The sequence below is a fragment of the Pristis pectinata genome, chromosome 25 (assembly GCF_009764475.1).
Source record: "Pristis pectinata isolate sPriPec2 chromosome 25, sPriPec2.1.pri, whole genome shotgun sequence".
Taxonomy (NCBI): domain Eukaryota; kingdom Metazoa; phylum Chordata; class Chondrichthyes; order Rhinopristiformes; family Pristidae; genus Pristis; species Pristis pectinata.
Window position 1 is genome coordinate 230,563 of NC_067429.1, and position 12,288 is coordinate 242,850.

General features: G+C 42.1%; 1 protein-coding gene across 2 annotated transcripts in view; it reads right to left on the bottom strand.

The window, feature by feature from the left end:
- Positions 1-12,288, bottom strand: part of retreg3 (reticulophagy regulator family member 3) — a 40,568-nt gene that overhangs the window by 12,758 nt on the left and 15,522 nt on the right. For both annotated transcript variants that reach the window (XM_052038860.1, XM_052038858.1), the window contains exons 4-5: positions 6,528-6,654; positions 5,553-5,637 (exon numbers count right to left, since the gene is read on the bottom strand). In XM_052038860.1, coding sequence (XP_051894820.1) covers positions 5,553-5,637; positions 6,528-6,654 — 212 coding nt within the window. The remainder of the gene's footprint in view (positions 1-5,552; positions 5,638-6,527; positions 6,655-12,288) is intronic.

Here is a 12,288-nt window from a genome sequence, read left to right on the forward strand (position 1 = left end):
ATTGTATACCATCCTCACAAACTTCGAGGTCTCTCTCGCTGATGAATACTGAAGTGAAGTATTCATTAAGACATTCCCTACCTCTTCAGACTCCAGGCACATTTCCTCTTTTATCCCTGATTAGTCCTACCCCCACTAGTCATCCTCCTATTCTTCACATACATGTCGAATGCCATAGGGATTTCCTTAATCCTACCTGCCAAGGCCTTCTCATGCCCCTTCTAGCTCTCCTAACTCCATTCTTAAGCTCCCTCCTGGCTACCTTGTAACTCTCCAGAGGCCTGTCTGATCCTTGCTTTCTAAACCTTATGTAAGCATCTTTCTTCCTCTTGACAAGATGTTCTACGTCTCTTATCAACCATGGTTCCTTCACTCTACCATCCTTACCCTGCCTCAATGGGACAAACCTATCCAGAAGCCCATGCAAGTGCTCTCTAAACAACCTCCACATTTCTGCTGTGCACTTCCCAAAGAACATCTGTTCCCAATTTACGCTCCCAAGTTCCTGCCTAATAGCATCATAATTCCCCCTCCTCCAATTAAATACTTTCCCATATCATCTGCTCCTATCCCTCTCCAAAGCTATGGTAAAGGTCAAGGAGTTGTGGTCACTGTCTCCAAAAAGCTCTCCCACTGACAGATCTGAAACCTAATTAGGCTCATTGCCTAGTACCAGGTCCAGAATGGCCTCTCCTCTAGTCGGCCTGTCCACATACTGTGTCAGGAACCCTTCCTGGACACACCTAACAAACTCCTACCCATCCATCACCTTTACACTAAGGAGGTGCCAATCAATATTGGGGAAGTTTAAATCATCCATAACAACAATTCTGTTATTTTTGCACTTCTCCAAAATGCACCTCCTGATTTGCTCTTCAGTATCTCTGCTGTTATTGGGGGATCTGTAGAATACTCTCAATAGAGTGATTGCTCCCTTCCGGTTTCTGACTTCCACTCAGTAGACGATCCCTCCAGGACATCCTCCCTTTCTACAGCTGAGATACTGTCCCTGATACAATGATTACTCACACATTTATTTTATTTCAAGATAATTAGTGTACTGAATCCAGTGTTCATGATGTGGTCTTCCCTACAATCATAGAAAACAACCTCATTTGGCCCAGCATGTTGTGGTAGTAGGAATGATCTACAGTCTAATCCCACTTTCCAGCACTCTGTTGTGGCCCTGCAGATCACGGCTCTTAGTACACATCCTAAAACTGTTTAGCTGTAATGAGTGTTTCCTCCACCATCTTCTTTCAGGCAAGAAGTTCCAAACCCCCATCACTCTGGTGGAAAACAATTATTCATCATTTCCCCTTTGAGTTGGGCCAAAGGGCCTGTTTCCATGCTGTATAACACCATACCTGCACATAAAACTCCAAGTGCAGCCTAACCCCTAACCAGTGTCTGTACAGTTGCAACATATCTTATATTCTGTACCTCATATACCTTCATCACTTCAGGGAACTATGGACTTGGAGCTCTCGGTGTCTCTGTTCATCAACATTCCTTAGCACCCTACCATTTATTGTATCTATCCTACCCCCATTTGACTTCCCAAAATGCACCACCTCAAGGTTGTCAGGATTAAATTCCATCTGCCAATGCTCTGCACAACTTTCCATCTGATCTATATCCTGCTGTAGCCTTAGACAACCATACTTGCTATCCACAATACCAACAATTATGTCATCCACAAACATACCTCTTACATTTACAGCCAAATCACTAATGTACATCACAAACAGCAAAGGTCCCAGCACTGAATTTGGATCCAGTTTGCCAGCTTGCCTCAGATCCCTTGTGCCTTCACCTTCTGGAGTGGCCTATCATTGTCAAAAGTCCATGTAAACCATGTCTACCACTCTACCTTCATCAAAAAAAAATTAAAAGATGTGTGAGACATGATCTCCCCTTCCCAAAGTTATATTGGCTCCTTCTAATCAGTCCTGATTTGAGTTTTTGAGGAGATTGATGAAGGCTGGGCATTAGGTGTTGTCTATATGGACTTTAATAAGGCTTTTAACAAGATCCCACACGTAGGTTCCACATGTAGGATGGCCAGAAGGTTAAGGTATGTGGGATCCATGGCAAACTGACTAATAGGATCCAAAATTGGTTTGGTGTTGGGAGGCAGAGGGTAATGGTGGAAGGATATTTTTCCAATTGGAAATCTACGATTAGTGGTGTAATGCAGTGATCAGTGACCTTAGTTGTTTGTAATATACATAAATGACTCAGATGAGAATGTAGGATGTGAGATTAGTAAATTTGCAGATTATACAAAAATTGTAGTAGATAGGGAAGAAGGTTGTCCAAGGATACAGTGAGACATAGATCTGCTGGAGAGTTGGGTGGAGCAGTGGTAGTTGGAATTTAAGCCAGACAAGTGAGGTAATGCACTTTGGGAAGTCAAATTCTGATAGGACATATAGAATAAATGTCAAAGACTTTAGGAAAGCGGATGTACACAGAGACCTTGGGGTGCAAGTCCATTGTTCTCTGAGAGTCGTAACATCGGTGGATAGGGTAGATGTGGTGTGATTGCCTTCGTAGGACAAGGCATTGAGCATAATGCCTTGGCCAAGGAAAGCTGGCTAATTGGATACACAATTGGGTTGATGGTAGGAAGCAGAGGGTGATGGTGGAAAGTTGTTTCTGGGACTGGAGGCCTGAGACTAGTGGTGTGCCTCAGGTTGGTGCTGGGCCCATTGTTGTTTGTCATCTCTATCAACAATTTGGATGAGAATGTACAAGGCATGGTTAGTAAGTTTGCAGATGACACTAAAATAGGAGGTATAGTGGACAGTGAAGGTGGTTATCAAAAACTACAGGGGGATCTTGATTACCTAAGTGGCCGAGGAATGGCAAGTGTGGCAGATAAGTGTGAGGTGTTGTGTTTTGTAAAGTCAAATCAAGGTAGGACTTTCACAGTGAAAGGCAGGGCCCTGGGAGTGTGTAGAACTGAGGGACCTAGGAGTACAAGCACTTGGTTTCCTGAAAGTGGAGTCACAGGTAGACAGGGAGGTGAAGGAGGCTTTTGGCATGCTGGCCTTCATCAGTCAGGGCATTGAGTATAGAAGTTGGGAGGTCATGGTGCGGTTGTACAAGACAGTTGTGAGGACACACTTGGGAGTATTGTGTTCAGTTCTGGTTACCCTGCTACAGGAAAGAAGTTATTAAACTGGAAAGAGTACAGAAGATTTACAAGGATATTGGCCGGGACTCAAGGAACTGAGTTATAGGGAGGCGTTGGACAGACTAGGACTTTTTTCTTGGAGCATAGGAGACTGAGAGGTCTTATGGTGATCTTAAGGAGGTGTATAAAATCATGAGGGGCATAGACAGGGTGAATGCACTCGTCTTTTTCCCAGGGTTGGGGAATCAAGACCTAGAGGGCATAGGTTTAAGGTGAAGGGGAAAGATTTAATAGGAACTTGAGGGGCAACTTTTTTTAAAAAATTACACAAAGGGTGGTACTATGTGGAATCAGCTGCCAGAGGAAGTGGCTGAGATAGGTAAAATAACAACTTCTAAAAGACAGTTGGACAGGTACATGGATAGTAAGCGTTATGGGCCAAACGGGACTAGCTTGTAAGGCCATCTTGGTCTGTATGGACCAGTTGGGCCAAAGAGCCTGTTTCCGTGCTGTGTGACTAAGAGTTGGGCTATCATGCTGCAATTGTACAAAACATTGGTTGGACTGCACCTGGAGTACTGGGCACAGTTTTGGTCTTCACACAACAAGAAGGATGTGGTGGCAATAGTGCGGGAAGAGATTCACCAGGATGTTAGCTGGAACGGAGGGCTGTTGTTATAAGGAGAGGTTGGAAAGGCTGGCTTTATTCTTGCAGGAATGTACAAGGCACAGGGGTAACTTTACAGAGGTTTCTAAAATTATCAGGGGCATAGATAGGAAAATTTTACTGGAAGGCACAGATTTAAGATGAGATGGGAGAAATTTAAAGGGGATCTGAGGGGTAAGTTTTTCCAGAGGGTGATGAATATCTAGAACGAGCTGCCGGAGGTGATGGTGGAGGCAAATACAATTACAACATTGAGATGTTGAGAAGATACTTGGACAAAAAGAATGTAGAGAGATACAGGTCTATTGCAGATAAATGGGATTAGCATAGATAGGCACCAGGATCAGCATGGATGAAGTGGGCTGAAGGGCCCGTTTCTGTGCTGTATGTTTGTATGATTCAACTCTTGGAGTGTGCTCTGCCAATCAACAAGATGCTGGCTGATCTTCTAGCTCACACCATTTTCTCCATATGCCTCAATTTCAATAACATCCAGAAACCTAACTGCATTGTAAATGACTGGGCCTCCAGGGTAGTGAATTAAAGATTCATCACCATATGTATGAAGAAATTTCTCTTCATCTCACTCCTAAATGGCCCATACCCTATAATGAAACCATCACCCTTGGTTCTAAAAACTCCTTTTCCAGGGAAAACATCCTCTCTTCATCTACCCTGTCCAGCCCTGTAAGAATGTTCCATGTTTCAACACAGAGGGATTCCCCACAACAGTCAGCAACCTTAAGGTAAAGGGCTCACAAAGCAATGAGAAATCACACAACTACAGAAGCCAAGTCTGACTACCTTGGACCTACAAGACCAATATAAAGTTTTTTTTTTAGTGCTTGTGCAATAACCTTGCACTTGGATAACTTACTCAAGAGTTCAAGCAGGAGTATTTGTTTAAGGAGAATTTTTACACTAGCATTTCTAAGTACTGATACAGAACACCTCAACTATCCTATTACATTCCTGAATCAGTGATCTGTGTTATTTTTTGGGAAGCTGAGAAAAGGCTCCGTTGTGCCTGCAGGATGAAGGAAATGTACATAAGCTGTACAAGACGTTGGTGAGACCACACAAAGAACATCGTGTGCTGTCCTGGTTGCATACTATAGAAAGGATGCAATTAAGCAGAAAAGATGTTGCCGGGATTGGAGGGCTTCAGTTATAAGGAGAGACTGGACAGGCTGGAGCAAAGGAAGCTGAGGGGTGATCTTTAGAGGTTTATAAAATGAGGGACATAGATAGGGTGGACAGTCACAGTCTTTTCCCCCCCGCCAGAGTAGGGGAATCTAAAAAAAAGAGGGCATAGGTTTAAGGTGAGAAGGAAAGATTTAAAGGAGAACTGAGGGGAAGTTTTTCCACACAGCGGGTAAATGGAATGAGCTGCCAAAGGAAGTGCTCGAGGCAGGTACAATTACATTTAATAGACAGGTTCATGGATAAGAAATCTTTGGAGGGATATGGGCCAAATGCAGGCAAATGAGACCAGCTCAGGAAGGCACTTTGGTCGGTATGGGCGAGTTTGGCCAAAGGACCTGTTTCACTGCTCTACAACTCTATGAATGATCGAATACAATATTAAAAGTCTTGTCAAAGAACTCAATTCCAATCAGTACTTGAGTTTTCAAGTGCTAACCTGCTGAAAAGTGAAAGATTCTATTTAAAGGAGCTGTAAACAATATTTTAATTGAGACAACCTTATCTAGAATAAATCCAAAGGATGAAGGCAGCACTTACAGCCGATGTAGCAGAGGACGAGACCAGGGATGTAGCGCCCAATTACAGCCAGGAACGTGAACACACCACAAACTAAAAGACAAAACTAAACAAAACAATCAGATCAATTTATGCCTTGTGCACAGACACATTATTTCACAAAGGGAGAATTCCTGGGACACTCTATACTGACTCCCACATTACCTGCAATATCTAAGGATGCCACAAGCAGTGGAGGGGAATTGTACATCAGCTCAGAACAGTTATTTTGGATCTGTGACATTGAAAACAAACTTACTGGAACCACCTACTGTTCTTCTGAAGCAAAGATCTTTGTTTGATGATGCTCTCATCCATATGTCCCTCTTCCTTCCACTCTCTACCCCCAAACACTTGTCCATCCCATTCCTCCCTCCACCATCTCCCCTAATCCTCCCACAAATAAGCAGTCCCCCTTGAACCCACCTATCAGCACCAAATCTCATCCAATCTCACCAGGGAAGATCTGGCAATATATTATACTGCTGGCAATTGACTATATGAAGATATAAGTTATATATCGTTTGGAATATATTAACCTTTTCCCTTCCTGGAAAGTTCAACACTATGCATTTCCCCCCAAGTTTCCAGGAGAAATCTTTGAATAGTTAAAATTCTTAAAAGCAACTGAATTAAAAATATCTCCCCAAATAACTTTGTCATCTTTAAAAGAGTAACTCATTTAAAAGATTGCTTCACTCCTTTTAAAGGTATCTCCAAATGATTAAGTTATTTTAACTCAACTGCTTAAGGATTTTTACTATTTAAAAAGTTCTCATGGAAACTTAAAAAACAGAAATGCATAATTTTGAACTCTCCAGAAAAGCAGAAGGACTGAGATTCCAAAATAAAGTATATATTTCAATAAAATACGCACACTTAACTTTTAGAAAACTTTAGAAACCTCAGACTATTGAACTCTGAAATTACAGTTATATGGTCTCATAAAGCTCTTACCTTACCAGGATTCTGCTTTTTAAAAAGGTACAAGCTCTTCAGAAATCTCTCTGCACTGACAGAGAACTCTGCCATTCTGTGACAAAGTTCAGGAACGCTGACTAGTTTTGGGTGAACAAGGCCCCAGCTACAGAGGGATACAAACCAGGGCATACATTAGAGTCCAATTTAAAGCAAATACTCACTCTTAAGACATTCTAAGATGAGCTATAGCAAGGATAGGAACAGAGTTTTAACTTGGTTTTTAAGTGTATGCAATATGACAGAAATTCAGACTGTTGATTGGATCATTTGTTTTCACAGACAGTCAGCTTTCTGCACTGCAGTACTCCCATATAGTGTATTGGTCATGGAGTCAGCTTACTGGATATTCAGGGCACAAATACTGATACATTGCTCTGAGAATTATAGTTGATGACAGCTGCACATAGAGACCACAGATAGGGAGGACAGGGCACCCAGATATCACAAGCCTGTGAAATGAGCTACAGCTATCTGGTCTTTGGCATGAAAAGGGAAATGGCTAGCAACAGAGGGTTGGACAAATGGATAAATTTTTGGATTGCCATTCAAAAACTAGTAAAGCAAGGAGGGTCACTGCTGGGGGCTCAGCTATTTACAACTCATTTAGATGAAGGGACTGAGTGTACTGTAGCTAGATTTGATGATGATACAAAGATAAATGGGTTAGCAAGTTGTGAGGAGTACATAATAGTCTGCAAGGAAGAAGTGAGGAAGAAGTTGGCAGGTGGAGTATAATGTGACATTATCCCCTTCAGGAAAATGATAAGCAAAACCATCACTTAATTTAACATTACAAAATGTTGCAATACAAAGGAATATGGGGGAGGGTCAATGCTGGAGATACAAAGGGCTGACATGCAGGTACAGCAAGTAATTAAAAATAGTGGCCTTTATTACAAGAGGTACGGAGTATGAAGTAAGGAAATTTTAATTTATCTTTACAGGTTGCTGGTAAATCCTCAGCTGGAGTAGTGCACATAGTTTTGGTCTACATATTTAGGGAATTATATACTCACATCAGAGACAGTAGACAGTGCATTGAAGGTTCAATGGTTTGACTCCTAGCATGAAGCGGTTGATAAGTGAAGTATGAGCAGGTTGGACCCATACTCAGAGTATAAAAAGGGAGATGAGATTGACAGGATGGATACTTCTCCTTGCAGAGGATTTAAATCCCGGAGTGGTGGTTTGGGGACGGGGGCTTAGTTTCAGAATAAGGTGTTACCCATTCAGATGGGGAGGAATTCCTTTCCTGGAGAGCAGTGGAGACAGAGTATATTCAAAAAAGATTGATAGACATTTGAACTGCAAAGGGAGTCGAGGGGTATGGGGAGGATGTAGGAATGTGATATTGAATGGCAGAGCAGGCTTGAGGGGCCTATTGGCCTATTCCTGCCATTTAGATTTCCAAGTATTTGCTCACAGCAGCTTTTCCCCACAGCATCCATCCCTGATAATTATGGAACTCCACTCTATTGCAGCACATTACAACAGTCAATAACAACATAAACACAACATGTTAATGGGATTACAGCAAAATCAAATTGCAACCACTCACATGCATAGCCCCTCTGAGGAAGCTGTTCCAAAACACTTCATAGGACACTAAATATACCAAAGGTTATATAATAAAGATTGTAGAGATTCACAACAGTTGAAAATGTTTTAATATAACTAGAAAGATCTGGAATTAGTTAGTTTTAATAATACCACCAGCTGACAAGACCAGGAAGATGATACCAACTCACGAGGTGAACTCAGCACCAGGAATAGTGACCAAAGTTGCTAAGCCCATAGTCTAAAATGCTTTTTATGGAAAAGCAAATTATTAAAACAATACTTCTCACAGGTCATTTGCAGCAAGCACCTGGAATGGAGGTTAACAAAAGTACGTAGAGTGGAATCAGGCAATGTTTGTAGCTGTGTGCAGAAGTCCTTGCCATTAGTGTTTCAGCAAAACAGCCAGAAATTAACTGACAATTCATTGTGAGTGCAACATTTTATGCACAGCTCCAAAGTTATTGAGCCACCTCCTTCAATAGTTACAGTGCCTCTGGGAATGGTATTCCCATCGTGTTATTGGGTTGGGCGTTCCAGGATTTTCCACGTGACAATGAAGGAAACCAAGACTCTCAAGTTAGGATGATGTACAACTTGGAAGAAAACTTGCTGGATCTGATGATCCCATGTGCCTACTGCCCTTGTTGGCATATATCAAAAGTCTGGGAGGTGCTATCACAGCAGAGTCAGCAAGTAGTACATTTTGCAAATTATTTATTTATTTTCCAGGATTGTGATGAAATTAGAAGGCTAGCAAGTACTGTCCATGCCCAAATGCCCTGAAAATATGCTGGTAAAGGTGCTCTCAGTGCTTCTGGGGAGTTCCAGGATTTTGACCCAGCAGCAATTAGGAACCAGCCAATATATTTTCCAAGTCAGGAATGATTTATGACGGAGAAGGTGGGGGTGTTCTCATACCACTGCTGCCCTTGGTGGGGGAGGTTACAGGTTTGGGAGGTTCTGTCAGACTAGCCTGGATAAGTAACTAATGCATTTTGTAGATGGTACACATGTGGCAGATGGAATGCTGTCAGCAACTCTGCTTGTACCACTCTCTCAGGCAGTGTATTCCAGGTACCCAGAGAGTGGCGAGTAGCTGGAATAAATTGCCTGAGAGAGTGGTGGAAGCGGAGTCACTGGCAGTATATAAGACGTGTCTAGGCAAGCATTTGAATCGTCCAAATGTTGAAGCCTATGGCCAAGTGCTGAAAATGGGATTAAAATGGATGGGTGCCCATCGTCAGCATGGACATGATGGGCCAAATGGCTTGTTACTTTGCTGTATGACTACAACTGTTTCAGCTGGCTGATAGGAATGCCATTTAAGTGACCCACTTTGCCCTGTCTGGTGTTGAGTATCTTGAGAGTTGCCAACTGTGAAGTACCTATCATGCTCCCACTTGTGCCTTGTAAATGGCAGAAAGTTTTTGGTGAGTTAGACGACCCACTCACCACGATACCTAGCCTTGAACTTGCTCCTGTTGCCAGTATTTATGCAACTGTTCCACTTAAGCTTCTGATTAGTGGTGACTCTTAAGATGCTGATAGAGGTACTAGTATTCAACATCAAGGGTAGGTAGATAGATCGTCACAGAAAATTTACACCACCAAAGGAGGCCATTCAACCCATCATGTCCATACCAACCAAAAAAGCTACCCAGTCTAATTCCATTATCCTCTACCAAGTTTGCAACTTGTGGGTCACAGCACTCCATGAATTCATCCAGGTAATGTGGAAATATGATGAGCATTACCACCATTTCACACAGTGTTCCAAACTCCCTCCACCCTCTGGGTACAAAACATTTCTTTATTTAATCTTTAGCTCGACTAATTCTTTTTAAATCCACGGCCCTTGGTTCTTCATCTGCAAGCAAAGAGAAGGATGTTGTTTTGATTTATTCCAACTGGGATCCTCGATTAAATTTACTTTCAGCCTAGGTTTTATAGTAAACAAAACCTATCCAATCTTTCTTCACTGTTCAAACTTTCTAGTTCTGGCAAAATCCTTAATCTCCCTCCATATCCTCTCCAATACAATCACATCTTTTCTGTAATGTGGTGACCAGAACTGTACACAGTACTCAGGCTGTAGACTCACCTTGTGCTGTATAGTTCTAGCATTACTTCCTTGTTCTTATATCCCAAACTTCAATAAAGGAAAACATCCAGAAGGTCTTTCTAGCCACTTTATTAAACATCTATGGACCTGTACTCCAAGGCCCTTCTGTTCCTCCACATCACTTAATATTCTTCCATTTATTCTGTATTCACTTGCCTTGTTGCACCTCCCCAAATGCATTACCTACCACTTCACCGAATAGAATTCTACTTGTCACTTTTCTGCATAATGGATAACTTCTAATAATCTAAAGTTTTTGTCCTCACTGTTGACTACGTGACAAATTTTTGTATCACGTCCCCTGCAGTTAACCCCAAATCATTTGTATATACTACGAAGTGCCAAGTACTGAGCCCAGAGGCACCCACTGATAACAATGCAAAGGCATTCCTCAAACCTTTGCTTCCTATCACTCAAATTTGGATTTAATTTGCCCTAATCCCTTTTTGATAGTCAGTCTAGTACTTGTATTTTGCAAATATTACTTAGATTTATCTCGTACAAGCTGGAATAGCTTTATTGTCTGAGGAGCTGCAAATAGAATTGAAGTCTTATCATCAGTGATCATCCCAACTTCTGACCTTGTATTGGATGGTCACTGATGAAGACAAATGGGCCCAAGACACTGCTGAGAAATTGCTTCAGCAATGTTCTGGGACTGGATGAATGACCTCCAATAACTATATCCATCTTTCTTCATACAAAGTATTGCTTCAATCTGTGGAGAGCTTTCCCCTCCATTCCCCAGTATTTCAGGGTTAAATGTTGAATATTGCCTTCATATCAAGAGACATTGCCCTTAGCTCAAAGTCAACTCTTTGATTCATGTTTGAACCAAGAATGCAATGGGATCCATTTCTGACAGGTCTAAACAAAACCTCAGTATTGCTGAGGTGACCAAGTTATTGATGAAGTGCTGCTTAAAGACACCGTTAACAACATCTTCCACTAACTAGAGTATGGACTGATAAGGTACTAGTTAGCAGCATTGGACTTCAATAATTTTGAGGTAGTGCCAGTGTCTAAAGGATCAGCTGGTTCTGGAGTGCAAGCCTTCTGTACTAGAGCCATGACATTGTCCCATTCCATAACCTTTGTTATATCCAGCTCTCAGCCATTTAGTAATATCATGTGGGGTGAATACATATGGTTACAATGATGGGAATCTCAGAAGGAAGCCACAATGGATCATCCACTTGGTATTCCTGGTATTGAAGATCACAAATACTTGTCTTTTCTTTGGTCTTTTGGGTGACTGATGGTTGGAGGGCAGGAGTTGTGTGGCAGAGAAGAGTTTGGCATGAGTTTGACAACTGGACAAGCCACACAAGTACTTTGGCTACAAGACCTGGTCAAACATTGGGTATTCTCTGGCAAATAATTCACGTTCTGGCACTCAAACCTCTTCAACCATTTACAAGGTACAAGTCAGGAGTGCAATGAAATATGTTTCACTCCTGGATGTGTAATGCCCCAACAACACAAGAAACTTGACCCCATCCAGGACAAAGTAGTCCTCTTGATTGGCACCTCATTTACCACTCTAAATATTCACTTTGTTAACCAACAGCACATAATGGCTGCATTGGATAGTCTACAAAATGCCCCGCAGTTGCTCACCTAGGCTAGTGTGAGAACATCTCTCAAACCCACAAACTCCACCACTACACAAGTCAAGGGCTGCTTACATACAAGGACATTCCCTGCAAGCTCCCTCCAAGTCACTATCCCAAACTGGAAACATATTGGTCATCAGCAGATCCAAATAATGGAACTCCTCACCAAAAGCATAGTAGGCTCAGCTTTACTTATAGGTTGCAGTGGATCAAGAAGATGGCACACAGTGGTGCAGCCAGTGCAGTTGCTGTCTCACAGCTCTGGGAATGTAGGTTCAATTTTAACCTCCAATGCAGAGTCTCCCTGTGATATGCGTTTCCTCTGGATGCTCTTATTTCCTCCTATATCCCAAGTGATGGTATGTGATTTAGCCGTCATAAATTGGTGGGTGCTAGAATCTGCAGCGATTTGATAGGAATGTGGAGAGAATAATAGTGT